This window comes from Parus major, chromosome 9, assembly GCF_001522545.3.
Source record: "Parus major isolate Abel chromosome 9, Parus_major1.1, whole genome shotgun sequence".
Classification (NCBI taxonomy): domain Eukaryota; kingdom Metazoa; phylum Chordata; class Aves; order Passeriformes; family Paridae; genus Parus; species Parus major.
In genome coordinates, this window is record NC_031778.1 from 5,614,779 (window position 1) to 5,637,784 (window position 23,006).

At 48.9% G+C, this 23,006-nt stretch overlaps 1 protein-coding gene across 9 annotated transcripts in view; it reads right to left on the minus strand.

Moving 5' to 3' along the window:
- Positions 1–650: 650 nt before the first annotated feature.
- The window catches only part of VPS8 (VPS8 subunit of CORVET complex), a 72,282-nt gene continuing 49,926 nt past the window's right edge, over positions 651–23,006 (minus strand). For 5 of the 9 annotated variants that reach the window (XM_033516632.1, XM_033516633.1, XM_033516631.1 and 2 more), the window contains 9 exons: positions 22,855–22,897; positions 21,960–22,063; positions 20,832–20,910; positions 19,475–19,557; positions 13,405–13,485; positions 11,941–12,110; positions 11,199–11,367; positions 2,006–2,086; positions 1,224–1,367 (listed from right to left, as the gene is read on the minus strand). In XM_033516632.1, coding sequence (XP_033372523.1) covers positions 1,224–1,367; positions 2,006–2,086; positions 11,199–11,367; positions 11,941–12,110; positions 13,405–13,485; positions 19,475–19,557; positions 20,832–20,910; positions 21,960–22,063; positions 22,855–22,897 — 954 coding nt within the window. Of the gene's footprint in view, positions 1,368–2,005; positions 2,087–11,198; positions 11,368–11,940; positions 12,111–13,404; positions 13,486–19,415; positions 19,558–20,831; positions 20,911–21,959; positions 22,064–22,854; positions 22,898–23,006 lie in introns of those variants that run through there. The other 4 variants (XM_015637307.2, XM_015637305.2, XR_004498667.1 and 1 more) reach the window with 3 other exon arrangements.

Genomic DNA, 23,006 nt, shown 5'->3' on the forward strand with positions numbered 1-23,006 from the left:
GCTCTGACTCGGCTGGATGGAGCTGCCCCAGTTGATATGCGGCCAAATTCAGCTCCCTGACTTACCTGTGCTCAGGTGTGGCTGCAGGCTGCACACATTCCATGGCAGTTCTGCTCATGGGCAGGAGGTGAGCACACAGGCCCCAGGGCACTGGCACTGCCCAGGTGAGCTCTGCACAACACCTGGTGCTTCTGTGTTCCTTGAAGGCAGCTGTGCTGCTCCATATTCCTGCCATTCCATATGAGCTCTGCACAGATCAACCACAGGAGTTCTGTGTGCAGGGAGAGCAACACTCACCTGGTGCTGTGCTCTGGGAGCAGCTGGGAGCCCGAGGGTACCTCAAAACACCCAAGTGCCAGTGCTGAAGTGAGCACGGGGAAGAGGAGTGTGTGTGACAGCACAGAAACCCCACCAACACTGGGCTGTGGTGCTGACAGCAAAGTGCTAAGGGTCTGTGACCATCAGTGCCCATCACACACACCCTCTACCCCTTGCAGCCCCCAACGGCCTGAGACACCTTTTTTACACACACTCCTCCTACCCCCAACACAGGTACAACGAGGTGAGAGGGGAAGTTTAAGTTTCACCCACAGGCACAAGATGTGTCTTTTACCAGCAGCCCACCCACAGAAATGCACAGGGCACACGGGGAAGTTCAGCCAAGGGCCTCTTTAATAGGTAGGCAGAACATGTGCAGGTCAGTTTGCTCACACAGGTGCTATTTCCTGCATTCTTCAGCCTTGTCCAACTTTGCCCATTCTGTGCCCTCAGACCCCATGACTGTTGCCATGAGACAGCAGGGCCAGGCCTTACCAGAACAGCTGCTTTTAGCAGAACACAGAACTCAGGTGTGGCCCCCAGCCACAGAACCAGCACAGGGACATCAGGCCGCTGGGCACAGGACAGGCTCCTCCAGTGGGGCAGAGCTGGTTTGGTTACTTGGAAAAGTTCCTGCTGCCACGAGCCCCAGGGTGAGCACAGGCACCCCTTCCTGTGCCTCAGCATGCTGGGGTTTGTCCCAGAGTTCCAGCTTCCAGCCCAGCTGCCCCAGGACTGCCAAAGCAGAGCTGGGGTATCGCCCAGCTACAACTCACCAGTGCCCAGCGAGGCTCAGCACAGCAGGTTCTGGGAAATGTGGTGCGGGGGAAAAGCCTGTGTTGTGGTGGGAAGGCTTCCCAGCACCAGGTCCTGGGAGCAGCCCTGGCCTGGCCAGGGCAGGAGCACTACTCTTCAGCCAGTGGAGGGGGAGTCAGGTGCAGCTGGAAGTTCTCATTCTGGAAGACACTGCTGGTGGCTGGGTCCCCGTGGGAAACACTGAGCAGCCCGTGCTTGTCACCTCCACGCGCCAGCTCCGTCAGGAGAGCCAGCTGCAAGGAAAACCCCCCCTGGTCACCCTGGGAACGTTCTGCAGGGTACAGAGAGCCCAGGGTGTCACTGTGTCCCTGCTGCAGCGAGAGAAACCGGAACCCAGGTAAAGCCAAGGGCATGTGTGACATCGAGGGACCCAATAGAGCTCCGTGCAGGTCACCAGTCCTCAACTGAACAACTCTCCCAGGGTCTTCAGGTTGCTCTGAAGTCACGTAATTGAAAAACAAACCCAGAAAGAACTGAAAGTGCCAACAACCACAGCCAAAAGAGGCAGGGGGCACAAGAGAAATGCCAGGGCCAGAAGGAGCTGCGCTCTCCTTGGGACAGCAGGGTCGTAGGAGGAGGGAGTGTTCCCTGTGACTACAGGAGCTATGGTGTCTAGAGGGGAGCACAGTTACAAATCCACAAAGGATCACCCCATGGACCCAGCCCCAAAGCCAGCGGCATTCCCATGGTTTTCCTGCTAGTCACTTCCCCAGCATGGCTGCCTTGCAGTGTGCCACAGCCAAGTGCCAGCACTAAACCAAACACTAGAGAAAAGCCAGAGCCCTTGTTTGCCAGTGCCAATGTCTGGCTTGGCAACATGAAAAACGCCCACCATCAGTTTAAAAGCAGAAAGAAAACGGGGGGTACATACTCGGGAGGTGCCTCGGTTCAGTCGGCAGAGCTGGTCAAAAGCTTGGATTTGCTGAGGATCCAACACAGACTCTGAACTCATCTGAGAGAGAGTAAGAAAGTTACAGAAACCACGTAGAGCAGGCAGTTCCTACACAGAGAAATTAATTCCTGTGCTGGGTGCATTTACTCCACAACTTGTTTGGGAGGTCTTTTCAGCCATCTTTCCCTTGCCATGAAGCCACTATGTGCAGCCCAGGTTTGGGGAAAAAAAAATTATAGGACAGTTACACCCCTGCATCCACGGTGAGTTATTGTTGGGCTCTGTCCCTGATGGCAGAGACTGACGGTACTGTGATACCTCTGAGGAAGGAAAAAAGGCACAGGAAAACTCGCTCACAGCCAGCTGGGAAGAGAAGTAATGGGCCTCTATGGCAAATCAGCCTTTCCAGGCTCCTTCCCAGGTGGCAGCAGCAGCTTCCCCCAGCCCCTTCCTGTGTCCCAACCCTGCCCAGCCTGACACGGCGGCACAAGAACCCTGCCAGGGGACAGGGGCTGTCTGTGCCTGCCACCCCATGACTCTGACAATGACTATTAACTACTACTGGGATCCTATAATGGCATCAGGAGGTCCCATCTCGTCCTCTAGTGGGGTGTTACAGACTGAAAGCTGGGAAATGAGGGGTGGAAAGGAAAGGGGGAGGCAAGGTGAGTCACAGCAGGGGCAGCCACATCCCCAAGCCCGTGGCCAGCTGTGGGATACAAGGCCAAGTGCACTCCAGTAAAGAGGGGTAGCTGCAGGTGCAAGCAAAGAGAGGGCCCAGAGCTGCACCAAGAGCACAAAGGCAGAGGGCTGCACACAAAGTGCTGTAAATGGCACCATTTACAGGTCCCAGGGAGAGATGACAAAGCATCACAGATTCTTGTAGGTTTCTTCCATTTATCACACCACAGTGTTTCTATTTTGAATGCTTCTGCTCATATTGCAAAGCAAAAGCATCATCAAGAAACCCCAACAGAAGCCAGAAGAACAGCCTCCCTCGTGAGCAGCAGGCTGGCATCTGTTGTCTCCGGGAATCTATTTTTAAGGGAACATTCAAATATCTTCTCCAAAATACATTTCCCAGGGGCTACTAACCAAAAATGCTACAATCCTGTCAGTGGGTACTGACTGAAGCTGCACTGATTTTAAGCTCTCTGGCAATGGGAAATGCACTGAAGTCCCCATGGATTTCCTGAAGCCTGGGTAGTTCTGAGACCATCCCAAAAACCATGCACATCTTGCCTTTGATCATTAGTCTGTGAAGAGAGGAATGTCCTGAGCGCAGATCACTTATGCTGGAAACATTAGTCAAACTCTCTCCTTCTCCTCCAGGATATTCTCTGTAGTGTAAATAACTATTTGCCAGTCAGAGAGCCAGATGTCCCCATTCCCTGCATACCTGGCATAGGCTTGGAGCCTGGGAGCCTGGGACAGGGAGGGTCAGGGACTCACAGCCAGCAGGTTGTACCAGTGCTTCCCAGGGACACACAGGTCATCCTCACTTCGAAAGTGCAAAAAGCAAGGAAAAACTGCCCTCCACACTTCCTGTGGCCAGAAGCGTTCAAGGGCAAGGAAAATACAATGTAATTGGCCTCCCCTCTCCTGCTCTCTCCCTGCCATGCGTACGTAACTATCAATCAGGCTGTTCCCAAGCTGATGAGCTGAAATATTGCAGGCAATTCTTTCTGTTGTCATGGAAACAACTGCTGTCAGGCCTTTTCCTTTTTCAACCATGTCACTAAAGGCATGTTTCCCTCCAGGAGCCACAGGAGGCTCCCGGGGTCCAGCAGCAGCACTCAGGTGTCAGTGGAAGGTGCTGGGCTCACCCCACATCACAACCTCTGTCTCCAGGGCTGGCCAGCTCTGAGATGGTCCTTTCAGCACCTCCAACCCATTTCCAGCCATATCCCCACACCCCCTCAGAAAGGCCTCAGACAAGACACAGAACCTCAGAAAGGCAATTCATTTTCTGAGGATCTTGGCCAGGAGGAAGGAAAAGGCTTTTTTCATTTTCCAGCTCTCCTAGATCCCACCAGTAATGCTAATCTCTATTGCATGTTTTTCTTGCACGTATTCCACCCCCTCTGGTAGTCACCACACAGCCCTCCCAAGCTTGCAATTATCTTCAATTTAACAGTTACAAACTCCATCATCAGCCAGTGCTTAAAGCAAAGCAGATCCCAACAGTTTGAGCAGAGGCACCGTCACGCCAGGAGACCCATCCCAGAGCTGCCATTCCTTCCACAAAAGATATTGCTGCATCAGTTAGAGCTTCAGAGTACCCCATTGCCCCAGGGGCTGCTCCCTTAACACAAAGATTCAGCCAGAAGTCCTGGGGAAAGTTTTGGGATTCCTAGGTACAAAAACAACCCCCTCCACATTCCCATTTACAGAGCTGCGCCCACAGACAGTGGACACCAAGCCCACCCTTGGTCTTTCTCCCCTGCTTCACCATGGCTCATCAGCCTTACAAACAGGCACCCAAATTCAGGTCTTTAATGAAAACCTAGACAATTAATGTAAATCTGACTCTCTTTTGTCAGAAAAGGCCCTGCTGTTCTTAGGGTGCTCCCAGGAACCCGGAACAATCAACCAAAGAGAGAGCAAGGCAGGCTGAGACCCAAAGTTACTACCATGACAGTAACATTACTGAGCTGTTAAGGAACTTCAGGGAAACCTCAGGATGTCCCTGTGAGAACAGCAGTGTTCTGCTGCTGCTGCCAAGCTCTGCAGAGCCCTGCCAGTGAGACTCCAGGACAGGGAACAGCCTGGCAGGTCCTGGGCAAAGCTGCCCTGGGACAGTCCCAGAGCCTCCAGAAGCTCACCTGTGGTAGCACACACCTGGCTTGGCAGCAGGTGAGCCCTGCCTGCTCCCCGTTGGAGGCAGCCAACAGCCCCGGGTGGCTGCAGCAGAGCAGCCTCCCCAGCAGGCAGTCTCTGTCACACAGCCCTGGCCTCTCACTCCTCGGCAGCACCAGGGGAAAGGCAGATGTCTCTTATTTCCAGCTGAACTTAGCTGAACTTGAGGAGCAAGCCTCCCACTCAGGGCCTGTGAGAGCACAGGTCTGTTTGTGCTCTGACAGAGTCAGTGCTGCAGCCACGTGAGACTGCAGTGATGGGGTGAGGAGGGCACCCTGTGTTAGACAGGGAAGCACACAGGCACATCCCTGTGCTCCCATTCACACTCTGGGGTAGCTGCTCCTGCCTACACCAGGCACTGCTGGGATATTCCCTTGGACTGCTACTGATGCCTTCAGCCAAAGGAGCAATAACCCTGCCCAGAGTTAATTAGACAAACACAACGCCAACACATCCACATTGGACACCATGGCCCAGCAGACAGGGTGTTCATTTCTCATCCAGCAGGCTCTGAAGGAAGCATGGCAGCACACGGATTACATGTGAAAAATGATGCCCAACAGGCCTGTGCTTGGGCTGAGCTCAGCACCTGCATCTGAGAGTTCAGAGGCCTCATGCAGAGAATTATTTTTCTAGAGATGAGCCAAGAGGCTGTTGAACAGGTCCCACAGGGCCAAGCACAGAAGGCTGAGGAGGTGCTGTGTTCTCTCAAGGGCAGGAGTTGGTGAGAGAAAGGGAAAGTAATCACACAATTTCCCAAACTGGAGGGTCCCACAAGGATCATCAAATTCAACTCCTGGCTCTGCACAGACACCTCAATAATCCCCTCCATGCCTGAGAGTGCTGTCTGAATGCTCCTGGACCTCTGGCAGCCTTGGGGCCATGCCCATTACCTGTGGAGCCTGGTCAGTGCCCCACCACCCTCTGGGGAAGAATCTTTTCCTGATATCCAGCCTAACCCTGCACTGACACAGCTCCAGCCACTCCCTCAAGTCCTATATAAAAGACACACAGAAGAGGGAAGAAATCCTACTTGGTGTAAGGGTTAGTGACATCTCCTGCCAGCAGCAGGAGATAATCAATAATGTGACCCCAAACCTTACAGAAAACCCATGGGAACACCTCTGTTTCCCATCCCCTTCATTCCCCCTGACCCCTGGGAGCAGCCTGGCACTGCTGTGTATCTGGGAGGCTCTGAACATGCCCAGCCCAGCTCTGGCCCCAGGAGCTCAGCTGGAGCTGCCCAAACCTGTCTTTTCTCATGTCACATGCAGACCACACAATGTTGCCCTCCCTGTGCCACGGGGTCATGGGAACTGCAGCTTCCCACCGATGGCATTTAGCAGACACTCCCCTGCTTTCCTGAAAGGGGCTGTCCAGAACAGCTGCTGTACCCTCAGCTACAGCCAGCACCACTGGCACAGTCCCTCTCCTACCCTCCCACCAAGGGACTACGAACAGCCAAAGCCTTGGCTTGCCTTTATTTCACTCCCCTCCTTCAGAGGAACATCAAAGGTAGGAGTTAGCTGCACCCTTAGCCTTGGCCAGCTGGTTATTTCTCAGCTTGGAATCACAGAGGGGAACAGCCATCCCCCTTCCAGCAGCAGCAGGAGCCAGCCCAGCTCAAGGAACACCTCCCCTGGGACATGCCCCTGCTCCCAGGCCCCTCTGTGCACCTCCTGCCCTTCCCTGGTGCAGTGCTGGATCCTGATGGACACACCCTGGGCTGTGGGGCACCAGTTCAGCTTACAGAACCACTGCCAATGGGGACTGCTGCAGTTTATGGGAACATCCACAGGTTGCTGCAGCCCAGCAGCTGCCACTGCATTCGAGTGAGTCTGTCCTACACATCCTCCCAGACTGGAATGTTTTATTATAAAGGGAGGAAATTTTCATCAGACCATAGGAATAGTTTCTTAGAAACTGAGATGTAAAGTCAAGCTGAGATTCTCCACCACAATTTTGCCATCTTTGCACTTAACCAGGCCATGACCCTTCCCCAGGTAATCCTGGTCTCACTGCTCCTGGCAGTTTGGAATCAGCTGTCCCTGCCCCCTGCCAGCATCTCACAGACCCCAGAGTCTTTGGATTGTAGGCAGTGGAAGGAGCGTTCTGCCAGGCTGCAGATTGCTCTGAAGGAAAGCCAGGAGATACAATTCACTCTGATATTTCTCAAAAAAACCCCCACAAAACAACAAAACTCACCCAACTCCTCCAGCATGAAAAGCTCAAGAAAACAGTAAATTTAGATTTAAAAGCTGCTACAGAGTAATTCTGGTTTTAAAATCAGTCTTTTTCACTTTGTATTGTTTGCAGTTTTAGCTTTGGTGCCAGTCCTCCTCTACCCACTCACAAAGACACCTGCACTCAGTATTCTTCTTACTAGATCACTATTGTTTCCATTACAAGCAATCAGAGATGTTCTGTGTCTCCAGTTCCTTCCTCACATGGATTTCCTGTGTACTGCTGAAGTGAAGAAATCCATCTCCAAAGCCAAAGGACTGGATGTCTGCTGACTTAATTTGCACATGGGAACATTCTCCACAGAGGAGAATTCTTGTAACTGTGTAAAACACTAATTATCTCTATGGTGTTACTGGGGGTGGGGATCACATCTGGATATTTTCGAAGTTACAAACCCCTTGGAAGTTTTTTATATTGCTGAAGAGGAGTTCATAACTGATGGTCACTGTTACCCTGAAAACAATAACACTGGCTCTGTCTCCTGATGGATGGAGGTAGTGTAACATCTGTTGAGCTCTAAAGTAAGTTTAGGTGAAAAAACCCATCCTAAAACTTCACTGTTGCCCAACAGAAAGCAGGTGGTACAGAGGGACCTTTAAGGTCACATGAAGGATGTGGTACCCAGCCTCTCACATGTGGGAGTTGTTCCCAAGGCTCTGGAAGGCTGTCATAGGGAGGGACACGGGAAAACTGTAGGACAAAGCCCAAAGGTAGAGCCTGACAAACTGGATTAACTATGGATCAAGTCCATTGTCCGTCCTGGCGTGACTTGACAGGATTAAACTCCTGAATAAAACATATCTGCCATCTGGACAGCTCCAACAACAGCATGCTCGGAACTCCTCGGGCACGGAATAACCAGAGCATGGCAGCTCAGGGGTTCATGGCAGAGCTTATGGCCCAGCAGCCAAGACTCTTCCTCTCCCTGATCTCCAGTGCGTAGGCTGGCAGAATAAATGGAAAACATTTTCTCATTGAAATGAGGCAAATGAGTTTTGGGAATCGGTGCCTGAGCCACCCGGAGCCTTTCCTGCAGGTATGCAGGCAGTGGCCCAGCTGCTGAGCCCTCACCCCCACGCCTCAGTGAGCTCCACACACCACAACAAACACACAGCTCTGCAAGCGGATTAGAGACACACCATCAAAACAAGCTCCCATTTCTTTTAACTCTCATTAGGGTGTATGCTCCAAGGTAGGGAGGGCAGGACAGATGATCATCCAGCCCCAGAGGATTAGCCTTGGGAAGCCAGTGAGACTCAGGGGTAACACAGAAAGCACAAACTTTTGGTAGCAGAATCAGAAGAAAGAAAATCCCCTGTGCCCTTCTTTCTGCTCCCCTTGGCTGAGGCAGAGTGTGCCAAGCCCTCATCCCAGCCAGGTTTCACTTAAATCTGTGCTGTCTCTGACCCCATAATGGGTCAATGCTGGCTTGTAGCATCTCTCCATCTCCCCACTTTCAGGGAATGGCCCCAGCATCACACACAGAGCACAAGGCAGAGGAAGCGCTGTCTGTTGGGCTGTCACTTCACATACACATCTCAGCCACACTGCACAATTCAAACTGACAGCCTTTGCCTGGGCAGGGCAGAATTAGTGCTGTGAAATGCACTCCAGATGCTCAGTGGCATTTCTCAGTATGACTCTACTCCTAATTCAAGGCTTCCTAAGAAAATAAATACCTCAGCTGAAGATCACCATATTAGATTTTGCCGAGAGAGGAATAAGCTTTCAGGGTCTTCAAAGGGGCTACAGGGAAACACCCTCCCCACAGATCTCTGTGCAGAAGAGGTCCAGAAGCTCTGGAGTTTGCTCTCTGGGATCAAGGGAGGACAGGGCTGGAACCAATCACCCTCCCTCTGCAGATCTCTGTGCAGAAGGGCCTGGAAGCCCCAGATCTAACTCTCAGGAGGGAAATGTTGTTAGCAGGACCTCACTCAGGATTTCCTGCTCACAAACACCAGCTGTGGAACCAGAGCAGCTTGTTCAACCCAGAGCTCTGGGTCTGACCAGGGCCAACAGAGTCAAGAGAAGACCCAGAGAAGCCCCATCTCCCCCAGCTGGCATTCCCAGCATTACCCCAGCACAGAAAGTCCACTCTGCAACAGCCCACGCAGGGCCAGAGGAATTGTTACCCTTCCCCAGGGTTAATTAACACTGCTGAGCAGTGATTGTTCAGCAAACGTATTTCCTACAGGAAAAAGACTGGAGATTCTCCAGTCTACTGCCAAGTCTAAATATACTCAGCTTTTTTAAGATGTGACTGTGCAACAGTTTGATCACATGTGAGTACAACAGTTAAATATTGTAATTTCAATATGTGAGGAACATCACAGACTTGGGACACAGGGAGGAGGAAGCTGGGGGCCTGAGCAGTGCTGGGGCTCTGCTGAACCCAGCCCAGGGCCAGGCTGTGTGAATGGAGCACAGGATGCCGTAACTTCCCTGCCAAGAGCATGTGACAGCAGCAGAGAAGCAGCAGGGCACCATCCTGCACTGGGATGGCCTGGGATGGACATTTTCCAGCTAGCACTAGATGATCCATGCTGTAAACCTTCCCCATCCAGTCTCTCCACATCTCCCTTTAGGCCCTGAGTCCCAGCCAGCCCTTCAGCTTCATCAGTTCAATAGAAGGAAGCACCTTCTCCTCCTTACTCCAATCACTGCCATGGCATGTGGAACATTTTCCTCTTCTTTCTCTACAGGGTAAGTCAGGCTGATGTCAAAGGGGAGCCACAGGGGCTCCCTAACTGACTGCCCAAGAGTAACCCAGGGATAACCCAGTTTACAAAGCACTGGAATCAAGTGTCAGGCACTTGAATGATGAGTAAAGTTTTAGTACTTAATTCTGCCTTTAGTTTTTAAACTACACCCCAGCCAGTCACTCCCCTTTACGCCCACTCCTTTGGGGCAGGAGTGCAGAGGGTGAGATGTGGGGCTGCTGAACCTTCCCAGCCTCAGATGCATTGCCCACATCCCACTGCAGCAGGACAGGACACACACACTGCTCAGCCTGGTTGGACCACGCTTGATTTCCAAGCTCCTGGGAAAGCTTTGCTGCTGTCACCTAATTAAAGACTAACACAGCCTTGACTGCAGAGACTGCAGGGTGCTCCACACAGGCCTGCAAGATTCCCTTTCCCCACATCTCCCTCAAGCAGGAAGCCTCTCCTGTGAGTGCAGCAGCTGACCAAGGCCCTTAGCCAGCTTTTGATTGGGATGGGTTTGGCAGCAATTGAAATCATCTGCTAGAACAAAACCAAAGTACTACTATAAAAACATACTCCAAGATTGAATTATTCTGACTCCAGGAGTGAAAATGCTGCTCTGTGCACATCCCTACGGTGACAAATGCCCAAAGTACCCCAAGGCTGTTGGGAACAAATCCTCACCCAGGGGCCACTGGAGCATGGAGCAGCAGAGCTCAGCTGCCCAAATGCAACACCCCTTAAGACAACCCTACAAACCACCTGCCATGGGGGCTTACCATCCACAGCACCAGCCCAGGGAAAAGACAGCTCCATGCATATTTGAGGCTGTACTCCAGTTTCAATTAGTGATGATGAAACTTTAGTGCACAAATACTGACAATAAATAGAAATTAATTCTCTGTTCTCTTACCCAAATCCAGCTGCATCAATCTTGGTTACACTCAAGCTTCTTAAAATACTGTGCAAGCAACTTAATGAGTCAAATCAATCCCAGTCCTTTTATCCAGAGCCAGATTATCTGCTAGGAAGGTGGAACAGAGGCTCCACAATCCAGTCACAAGGAATGTGCCAGCTTTCAATCTAAGTTTTATACAAAACATACCTAAAAATAATTTTACAGGAATTGTCCACACAAGCAGCTGCAAGCATCCAGCTGCCCCTTACACAAGCTCCTAGACTTTCTAGATGAACAGATTTACATGACTTCCAGAGTTGTACCCCCACCAAAGTAAATATTCAGAAAAGTGACCAATTAGCTGCTGAGAGTGCGACAGGAACTGATCAGAGTCTTGTCTGGAAGCATAGACAGAGAGAATGATGATGAAAGTTTACCTGACAAGAAACCACCTCACAAAACCCACCTGTGCCAGGGATGCTGCAGTCCCTTTTTTCAGCTCTGAGAAGTTCTCACTCAGCTTCCCTCCCTTGTTGCTCGAGTTGCATTTGTAGCACATCCACCTCATGAGGCCCTTGGTGACCACCCCACACTCCTTGCTCAGCAGGCACAGTGAGTGGTACAAATGGCCACAGCTGGGGAGAGAGAAGTCAGTGCTGGGAAGCAGGGCAGCACCTCCTGAGCTCTGCATGGTGGAGGGGAAGGGGCTGTATCTGGGTATCAGCAGATCAGCAATGTATCCTCACCCTCCTGTTGATTTCCAGACTCACAGAATCAACACTTGGTGCCCATTTGCTGATACTGCTACAGACTGTAACACCAAGGTAACAAGGATTTCACCTCATTTTACAGACACCTGGGCACAGACAGCACATGGGAGATGCCAGGGCTGTGGCAAATCCAAGATGTACAAATACACAAATGAGCCCAGGTGTTGCAGTGCCCAAAGCACATTGCTGAGAGAGGGGACAGAAAACTGACAGCCAGCTCCTGAACTGGGAGGCGATTACTCCCAGCCAGGCAGAGCTGGCTGCATGCAAAGTAGGCTCTGATGGGTGTGATTAGCCAGCCCTCTCACAGTGCAAGGCAGCAGGGAGATGTGCTCCCTAGAATACAGATCATTACTCGAACAAGCCAACCAGTGGATTTGTTTCCCCTTTTAAAACTATTAACATGATCGAAGCTGCAACCCCACCTCTTAACTTTACCTGAAAACAATGATTTCATCAGCAGTTTCTTGCCTTCTTTTGTACTGCTGGAGACAGATGCAGCAGTAATCCTGCTTTGGGGTAAGGCCTCTGGTGACAGAGGCTCTCAGGTTACATAGGGACCAGTGAAGATCGTGGTTTAAAAGGCTCGTGGTTGTCTCTAGAAGGGTCTGTGGGGAAGACAACACACAGAGTAGGTCAGTCTTGTCACCTCCAGACTGCAGATAGTCCCTACCAAGCAGTTCTTCAGAACAAGCAGCTTAGCAGCTCACTAAGAGCAGAAACAACCCAATAAAATCCCTTCTCCTCCTATACTTTATATCCACTGACCTCAAAACATGTATCCTTTCATCACACCTTAATGGAGCAATTCCTCTGCACTTTCAAATAGACAAGTCCTGTATTGACTTTTGCCCAAGAGCATTAAGAGAGGCATGGCAGGTTCATTTTGTCATCTTCCACATCAAACCTCCTTTTTTTTCCCTTCTACCTGGCAAGCTTACACTGCTTATATCCCCATGTTAAGGGAAACATGCTAATAAAAATCAAAGCTCAAATGCACTATGGCAATTAAAGTCTTTAAAAAATCCACTGAACTGCTAATTCGCTTGTACTTCCCAATAGATGCTCATTTTCAAAGAGCCCAGAGAACCACCCTGAGCTTCCAGTATCCAGTTTCTCTCAGGCACAGGGGCTCTGCTCCCTGATCCATCAGCAGCTGCAAAAGGCTGCCCCAGAGGATCCCATCTGGGGACACGGCCTGTCTCAGAGCTGCCAGGCAGGGACAGGGGGCAGGAGCTGCCCAGACCTTCTGCAAGAACCCAAACACAGATAAAAGCTCCTGGTGTTCAGCCTCCACAACAAAGCTATTTCCCATTGTGTCTCTGCATTAGCTGCTGGTGCGTGGCAGCCTGCCCTGAGCAGCAGATGGGATGGCACTGCCTCATGATGGGGGAGAGGGGCTTGGTGGAACACTGTGCATCTTGTTTAGGGAGACAGGAGTTTCAGAAAACTGCTGAAGTGTGGAGACTGTCTGGGATTTGGGACTGGACTAAGAGGAAATCTCACTAGGTCACAAAGGAAGTGCAGCATTATCACTTGGAAGTGTAAAACCAGCCTAATTTAAAAATCTGTTATTTAAAACTGCATATAAAGACAAAACATATCAGGTTTGTGCCTTTGAATCCCTAACTGCAGGATGAGCTGGAGAAAAAGCAGATGTTTATCCTTCTGGTACATTTAACACAGAACTGAGCTGCAGAGGTGTTCACCATGTACCTGTCAATCCCTTCACTTGCAATCTGTGAGCAAACCAAATACCCTTCCCATCCCCCAATCACACAGAAATCACTCACATGTCTGTTGACTTTGTCCTGCAGACAGAAATGAGAGAGAGCAGTAGGCCAGGCAGCTAAAATAACTCTGCATGCAGCAGTGGACAGAAGAGAAACACAGGCAACTTACTTGTTCATAGTTAAAAGTGTCAAGCATTCCCAGAACAAGTCCTTGAATTTCTCCAAGTTTCCCTTTTCCATAAACTGGATCCTGTATGAAGAAATGCAAAGCTGCAGTTGAATCACAGGATATGACAATTCTGATTCTTTTTAGGTCTTTTTTTCCCTCTGGAATGGAACTGCAAATGGAAGCTACAACTGCGGAGTTAAATATGCTGCACACGCACAGGGACAGCAGAATAATCCCACAAAGTGGTGGGAAAAATCAGTAATTAGCAAAACTCAGTAGATAACAACATCAGTATAAATTAGTGTGCCTGGGTCAAAATTGGAAACTCCATTCAGGAGCTGCAGGAGGTGACTGGAGAGTACATTTGAGGAATACTGAAGGGAACAGCATGGCCAGCCAGCTCTCAGCCCTGCCATTGCCCTGTGCTCTTGTCCAGCCAGTGGTGCATCATCCCCAGGCTCATCCCAGACCCTCATCTGCAGGCTGGAAGAGCACACCCCAGTCACTGCTGAGCCCACAGCCCAGCTGGCAGGGGAACAGGACCCAGGGGCTCTCCTGGTGCTGCAGGGCTGATTTTCACATGCCCTGAGCAGCTCTATTGCCATGTTCCAGCAGCAGAAGCACAGGACTGTGGTACAGGTCATCAATCTGTGCATGGCCCCCTTCCTCCAGCCTGCTCCAGCCCAAACAGCCCTGCACATCCATCCTGGCACCCTCTGAAGCATCAGGAAGCTGAGAGAAGAGTGGAAGGGGCAGCAAAATTGAATTGAATTGGCAAAAACAGACCAGCAAGATGTGAAAAGTCAGCTAACCCAGAGAGCAGAAAAATGGTGGTGACACAAGGGATAAAGCAACAGGAATGGGATAAACAAGTTCTGGATAAGATGAATGAGAGGAGGAGTAAGAGCAAGGCTGATTCCATGCTGGGACTGGGCAAGAAGAATTGAGAGTGACAAAGCCAGCTGACAAAGATAACTAAAGCAGCATGGAGGCTACACTGCACGACACCCTGAGAGATTACCAAAGCTACAGAAAGCAAGTCAAGGAACTCTTGAACAACAGCCCTCGTGGGCAGTTTTACAGGCAGAAATCCAATGTTCAAACCTAAATAAAAGCAGCCCTGAGTAACAGCACTGAGTCAAAACCAGGATTTGAAGCATGCTGGATGAAGCATGAAGAGCTGGATGTGCTGCACAGGCTCCTTTTCTGCCGGGTAAACAGCACAGCCTGAACACTCCATGATTCCCTTCTTCCTGCACCATTTAGCAGCACAGCACAGGAAGGGCATTGCACTGAGTCACTGAAGGGATTATGAAGGCATCTGGGATTTCCAGACAGCAGGAATGTGATCCAGAGCACAGAGCAGTTAGGCAGGCAGCCAGCATCTCTTCTTCTAAAGCCCTCAAGTACATGGCCAACAGGTCACTCACAAACTGTCCCAATCCCACAATTTCCATATGGCACCTCAAACTTCCTAAGCTGCAAGTGGAAATTTTCAAAGCCACTGGTTTCCTGTCTGGACACAGAGCGGAGGAAGAGGAGATGTGAAGATGAGAGAAGAATAAAGACCCACGTCCAGCTTTGCAGAGGGAGAACACAAGTCTGAAGGCTTTCAGTTGCTGTCTCTTCTTCAAGTCATGCTTGATCTCTAAAAATAACAGCAGCTGGGAAGAAAATGGACTTTCTTCTTTACAGAGGAGGCCCATGGTCTGGCCAAGTCTCACCCTGAGCCTGGCAGCCCAGTGCCAGCAGTGAGTCCACGGCCATTCCCTGTGGGAGTCATCCAATGGGATGGGCTGGAGCTGCCTGCCTGCCTCCAGCATCACACCCACAGCTCCCAGGTCACTTCTCCAGACAGTTAAAATTGCAGCTTCAGACCCCAAAAAATTTCCAGCCGCAAAAGCCATGTGGGATCAGTTAATTTCATGGAGGAATATCTTTCATTAATTCCACCTTATAAAATTGGTCTCGGTTTGGAATTCAGGCATACTCCAAACACGGATGTGCCTTCCCATGCAGTGACACAGGCACTGCACCAACCAGGAACAGATCCCAGCAGCTGCTCCCAGGCTGGTGCTGCCCTGGGAATGTGGCATCAGCACAAGGAGTCAGAGCCAAACAGGCTGCCCAGGGCTGCCACCAACCAACAGATGGGAAAGAGCTGGCAAGGATCCACACACAGCCCAGAGGTGCTCATGCAGCCCTTTCAGCCAGCTCTGCCTCTTCCATTTCCCATTTCTTCCTGGGTCCAGGAAATAGCACTTGCTCTGCTATCAGTACTGATAAAATGCACTCTACAAACACCTTCACTTCAGCTTCTCCCCTCTGCAAGGGGCCAGAGCAACCACTCCACACACAGCTAATCCTAGTGCTCATCTCCCAGACTAGGAAGAAAACAACCAAAGCCCTAAGTGGGACTGGAAAGAATATAAAGAGAAGCTTTCTGGATCTTTCTGCTTCAACTCTGTAACAGTTTTTAGAGAATCCTTCCTTCCCCTCTTTGGGGTCCCAGACAAGTAGCTTTTACATTTCTGGTTTCTCCAGTTCTCCATTTTGTAGGAAGCATCAGCTGCATCTGCTTACAAAACATTCATGAAGGATTACAGCTTTGTAAGGGAATTAACACTCAACCTCAGCCCTCTTCAGAGAGCGCTCACATCCTTAATAACATGGAATTTCTCTTAATGCTCAAGAGGATTCCTCTGGTATCTCTCCTAATACGGTTAGTTCAGACTTCCCAGTTAATAAGTAACTCCCCAACACTATAAAGGATGAGCAGCAGCAAATCTCTCAATTATTATTTCACGTGACTTTGGTTAGATAATGCTGAGCCCAGCTGCTGGGACAGGCAGGTGCCAGAAGCCTACTTGTTCTCTGGGAAAGCTGCAGGTCTGGCCCCAGCCCTTGCAAGGTGCCCTTTGGCCAAACACTTTGGTTGCAAAGTTAACATATGCATAAGGTATAATCTGTAAGCAGTTAAGCCCAGAAGAGGAAGAAAACCAGTCAGCTAAAATTGGAATACTCTAATTCCTTTTCAGAAAAGTCAAGATAATCTACCTCAGTTGACTGATGTTACCCACCTTCCAACAAAACTCCCAGTGAATTCCTGGGCAGCTGTGCCACCTCTCAGCCGCACCTCCAGCATATCTACATTCTATCACAAGCTTTGAGCTCTGCTGGAACAGCATTTGAGGGCCCTGTCAGACAAGCACCACTTGTAATTCTGCATTTCATCAAAATATTTGGAGGGCTTGGGAAAGGCTGTGTGCACTCCAGGGCCCAGAAAGGCTGGTTTCAATATTTCCTTGTGGTCACAGTTAAGGTGTCACATCAGTAACACATCCAAGTGCCCTGCAGAGAGCTCAGAGCCAAGACAGGAGGGTTTGGCACCAAGGTTTGGAATTTTTCATGGCTTCAAAGAGCAACTACACAGCTCTGCAAAAGGAACACCTAGTCAGGGCTAACAACACAGGGATCTGCCTGTCTGGGAAAGCACCACCTGTGCCTGCCATGTTGTGTTTCTTCCCTGCAGGGCACTTAAATGGCATTCCCAGATAACCCAGGGAAGCAGATGACTAGAAGGCAAAAAAATCCAATGCTCTCTGCTGCTTGGCTCTAAGAAAGTTTTCTTCCTGATCCCCAGCAGGGCCAGGGTTCAGAGTCCCTGAACATTTGAGCTGAGCACTCATGACAAGGCCACAGAGTAAGACATGCTCATCACCATCCCAACACCAGCTTCCCAGCCAGATTCAAAGCAAAGTTTTCCCAAGGGCCAAGCTGTGCATTCAAATAAACTTTACAGAAACCTCCCACAGGCACCCTCTGCAAGCCCTGGAGCAAGAGTTTAACAAAATACAGCCACAAATCCACAGGCAACAGTAAACTGGAGCAGGGCAGTGCCAGCAACCCAAGAATAAGGGTTGGTGTGAAGGCAGAGTGAATGGAAATGTGGGGGTTAAGGACAAGAGCACAGGGTTCAATGAAGGATTTGTCTTGTAACAAAGGACAGAGGAGGTGCCAAGCACTGAAGGCAGCAGACTGGTGAGACTCAGCACAGGTAAGCACTCAGGAGAAGAGCTCATCTCCTAATGAGGAGGATAAGAAGTTGGGAGAGGCTTAAGTGAGTTTCAGAGGTGCAAATCTTCAGAGGTGAAAAGAGACAGCAATTTCTGAAGGGCAGAGGTGAGCTCTTGGTATCTGTCAGAGGATACTCAGGATGCAGCAAGGGGCTCACACCCTCTCTGCTGCCCACAAACAATCCAGGTCACATCACTCCACACACCTCAGGAGTTTGCAAATACATGGGCATGAGTGAAAGCTACAGAGGGTAAGTGTTAAGAGGCAAAATCAACTTAGAGATCCTGTATATCAACACCACCTTCCCTTCCATAGGATCTTCTCTTGATCTTTATGATATTTTTCCTACATGTCTTTTTCAGCTACAAGGTACCAATTACTGCCCCATTTTATGAACTTCTGATACTAATGCTCTTTACCTGGAATTCAGTCCTTTTCTCTGCACTTTAAGAAGTCATAATTTTTTGCTCTAGTTGTTCAAAAATCTGTCTTTCCAAAACTCTCTTTAGTCAGACTAAATTTGTCAGGCTGACCAAGGAGGTGGAATGAGCAGGAGCAGTTCCCCCCTGCCTCCAAACCCAGTGACCAGAGCTGCACATGCTGCTCTCAGTGATGCCTGACCCATTTCTGTCCTCAGTAAAGCACTTCACCTGATGAAGTATCCCCTCAGCCTCCTCTGCAGAGCCATCACACCAACCACTTCCCTCTACAACAGACCAAGACATTTCACTCCCCTGCTGCCTCCAGGACATCAGTGCCAGCCCCTGGAAAAGGATTTTCTATTGCTGCTAAGAGAGTCCATCAGAACAGAAATAGAATTAAATATGTGAAGATTGCCATCAACAAGACTCTCCCTTCATCCCAAAGGAGAACAGATCTTCCTCCACACTGTCACACCTCCCAGCTGTGTTATCTGCAGTGGTCACTGCTTTGACTCCTACCCCATCATGACAGTTCTCAGCACAACCCAGGGAAGCCTCCCTTCCCTGGCAACCTCCCACTCACTCATAGCTTCTCCCTCCTTTCCTGCCTACATTAAACATCAAACAAAGCCCAACAGGAAATTATACCAAAACCTCAGCTAAAAGTAGACTAAATAAGTTATTGAAGAGCCATTAGGTTTGCTTGACACTTCCTTTGATAAAACCACATTTCATTTGAACACACTTATTATCCACTCTCATGCAACATGCTTTGCTATCTTAAGAGTTTGTTCAAAATCCAAGACTGTGCATAATATTAAGATCAAACCAAGAGGTTGCTAGAGGTGTGTGTTCACCCTCTAAGCCCTTCTCCTCTCTCACTTGGAACAAAAACCCTGCACAATGTTTCAGCATTGTCTCAACCCTTCAATCATTCCACTCCACAACACAGACAGTTCTTCTAATTCCTTTTCTGTATTTCTGAAGGCTTATTACTAAATCCCAACATCAGCTTTCATCTGTTTTGCAAATTAACAAATTACAGTTGCCTGTGATCACTCAACCCAAGGTCCTGCCTAAAATCAGCTCTTCTGCAAGTTTGCTACTCACTAACTGCATCTCTAAAATAGTACTGCACCATCAATAGTATTTTGGGCCCCATCATGATCTTTCTGCAAAGCCTATACACTTTGGGTAGCATCTCCACAATTGTCCATCCTAGAGCCTTAACTAAAAGGCTTTCAACAAATTCAGTGCCAAGTTTTGGGAAATTCATTGTGGCTTTACCCTTAAACCTGTCAAGTTTCGGTTCCAAGTAACTGCAACCTTTGAGGTACAATTTTATTTGGTTTGCAGGAATTACTTTAATTACCTTCTCACAGGTCTGTGTTCTCCCACATATCTCCCTAGATAATTCTATCAGCTTTTACACCTTATGTTTCACCAACAGAACTTCTACTGAAACACTGAACAGACAATCAGCTGATCTGATCTCCAGTGACCTGGGAATACCTTTTCCCAATAACCCAGTGGCACAGCTTGGTGAAACTTCCTTCTCTTCAGGAACGCACCTGGAGAATCCTCTGCAGGATTGAGGGAAGAGCAATAAATGCAGCCATGTTGTTCAGCACTTGCATTGTCAAACTCTTCAAAGCTGGAATGTCAAACACAAGAGCCACAACATTCATTAGGATTCCAGGAGTAAAGAGAGGTTCAGTCTTAGATAGAGAAGTTTCATTTCAGGTCATGTTTTCTGGTTTGGAAATAGCTTTTATGTTCTTCCTCCTGCATGTACTGCACTAAGCACACAGCTTTTTGCGGTATGAAGGGTGTTACAAGGTTTTGATCCCACAGTACCTCTGTATACCCTTCCACATCCCCTGCAGTAAAAACCCACTTTTTCACTTAGTAACACCACCATTCACTTTTCTATTGCTACCAAATCCTTATCTGAATCCTTATCTGTATTATGGCCTACAGACTCTAAAGCTTCCCAGCACTGACCTTTGCATGAAACTTGTTCCTAGATCATCAGCATGGGTCTGGGATGGAGCAAAAGACATTATTCAGAGAATCCAAGAGTAGTTTGGATTGGAAAGGACCTCAAAGCTCATCCAGTCCCACCCCCTGCCATGGGCACGGACACATTCCACTACCTCAGGATGCTCCAAACTTCATCCAACCTTGCCTTGGACACTCCCAGGGATGTGGCAGCCACAGGCTTCTCTGGGCAATCTGTGCCAGGGCCCCACCTCCCTCACAGAGAACAATTTCTTCCCAATATCCCATCCAACCCAACTCCCTCAGCCTTTCCTCACAGCAGAGCTTCTCCATCTCCCTGGTCACCTTGGTGCCTCCTCTGGACTTGCTCCCTCAGCTCCACATCCTTCCTGTGCTGGAGACTGCCAAAACCAATGCGTCTAAGCCCCTTTTTAGCTACTCTTATTCCTCCCACAAACGGAGGCTGCTGTTCAAGGTGTGCTGCTGACTCAGAAGTGGAGTAGAGAATTTAGCTGGTGTATTCAAGTCCCACTGGTTTTATCAATGGCAGACAGGTGCAGGGAGAGGTGCACAAAAGGACTGGGCATGCACAGTGACTGACTTAATAGTCAGGAGTTCCCCAAGTGCTGACTATAACCTATAGAGCCTTTGTACACACATTGTGCACCTTGGCTACTTCAGACACCATCCTTAATGCAACCAACGTATTAGCACAGCCTATGGTAGGCTTCCTCTTCCACACGGGACAAAATTAAGTAAATGAAAAGAACCCTTTCCACCCAAAAGCTGCAGACCACACACCCAAGCTCCCTGCCAGTCAGGGAGCAGAATATTTAGGAATGGAGTAACAAAACTTCTATTCATTCATCAGAGGAGAGACAGCACACAACTTTTACTGTTTGGAGTCACAAATGCCAAAGTACTCACATTCAGAGAACGGACACTGCGATGAACCAGAAGATTTCTGTGGGGACATCATGGCCTCAAGCAGGGGAAACCAGAGGGCCTGGAATCATGGAATGTGAGGAAAGAACCAGTAAGAACAGGGTAGTGCTAAAAATGAGCTGTGAGGAACATCAGAAGCCACTGGCTAAGACTCACTTCCACATTCTGAGAACAGAACTGCATTTCTGATAACTGCTGTGGGACAGAGCTGAAACAGGATAAAGAAACCTCAGAGAAAAGCACTTTACTAGAATTGTGACAACAATCTGTGTTTGCTTCACTTGCTTCATTCAGTCTCCCCATGTGAGAGGCATACTCCCACACAGAGTGAGAGCTCAGAGTGGGTAGCACAGTAAATGGATCCCAAGTGGAAAGAGACATCTAAATTCTCTTCCTATCTTTTGTACAATGACACCATTGCAGGGAAGAAATGGAGCAGGTCACCTCTCACACTGGGCAGTGCTTGTGAAGAAATTAGAGTTCTTGACTTCCAGCCATATCACCTCCTCAGACATGGAAACAACATTCTCTGTTCTGAATTCAGAAATTACATAGATTATGCAGAATCTTAGGACTAAAGATGCCTTTGTGTCACTGACATGGGCAAAAGGGAAACACAACCTCAGTCTGAGGAGATGGGCAAAGCCAGCTCCCTGTACAAGAGCTCAAGGCAGTTGAATTTGCCTCCCCTCTCAGAGCCCAGGCTGACACTCAGCTCAGGGGCTGTGAACAGCTCTGCAGCCACAGTGACAACAGCAGCAGCTTTGTGCCACCAGGAAGCTGGCTCAGAGCTCACAGTGCCTCTGCAGCATCTGACTGACATTTGTGCCCAACTTCTGTCCAGAGCTGGAAAAGGGGAAAGGCCATGTCCTCATCCCTTCCTCCCTCTGACCTGAACTTAGCTTTGTGCTTCAACCTCACAAGTGAGGATTTCACTCTTATGTCTCCAAACCCTGAAGCAGCACAGGGAGAACAAAAGGAGAGCCACATGGTGACTGCCTGGACATAGCAGTATCCAGTGGATGGGGAGAGCAAGAGCCATATGAGGCAAAGCTTCAGGAGACACAGAGGCCTTTGTTGATTCTGGTGACACGTTTTTGACTACCTTACCTCTCGCTGTTGCTGGTCTAAACTATGTGAATTCCTCTGGCAAAGAGCAATTGTTTTCATTAAAGTATCTTCAATGTTTTCTAGCAAGGACGGTTCAACTGAGCCTAAGTGTCAGGAGGAAAAAGCAAATAACAATAAAATAAAAAATTACAATTAAATAAAAACTATTAGACAAGTTAACACTCATTAGATAAGTTTACTATGAATCCTTCTGCAAAATAAAATCATGCTCTTCATCAAAGTCTGCCCACTACTGTCAGCAACTACATTATTAAGAAAAGTTTTGATTTTTGGCACTTTCCCTGAATAGCACAATAAATTGGGCAATAAAACATTTCATTTAATCAAATAAGGAAGATCTTAGCAGTGGTTGAGAATAAATTAGGTAACAACTAACAGAATAAATTCAGTAACAACAACTGCATTTAATTAGGTGCCCATGAGTCCTTGGGCTAGTGAATAGCACATCTGTGCATACACTCAATTTCTGTGGGCAGAACATTCTTATTTATCTGAGAAATTTGCTTTCAAAAAAGCTGTCTCCCATCACTGTCCCCCATATAATGCCAGCTGAAGCTCAGCAATGAGTTTGAATGGATTCGGACATGGGGAATGTGTTTGGTAAGCCAGTGAGAAGACTGCTCCCAATGGGAAAAGCTGACAGGGCAGCTGACCACACACATGCAAACTATCCCTCATGGTGTTTGAGATCTCTACCAAGATTGAAACACCAGAGTGAGGGAGTGTCATCCAAATAACTACCATATAAAGAGTGTCATTACCATGCTAGAAACCTGAAACTATATCATTATACTAGGTGGCAGACACAAGCACATCACAGTTTTGTGGTTATCTGTTTTTAATGGAAAATGGAATTTAACTCAGTAAGTCTTACTTCCATCATCTTGAGTAAGCAACAGCAACTTGCTCTGCAATCGCTGAAACAAAAGAGAGGACACAGAATAGTCAGCTTGGGAGTTTACTCCCAAGAATCCTGATAGAAACGTTTGTTAAAGGTGTGGTTACACAGGCTCACCCCCATTTTCC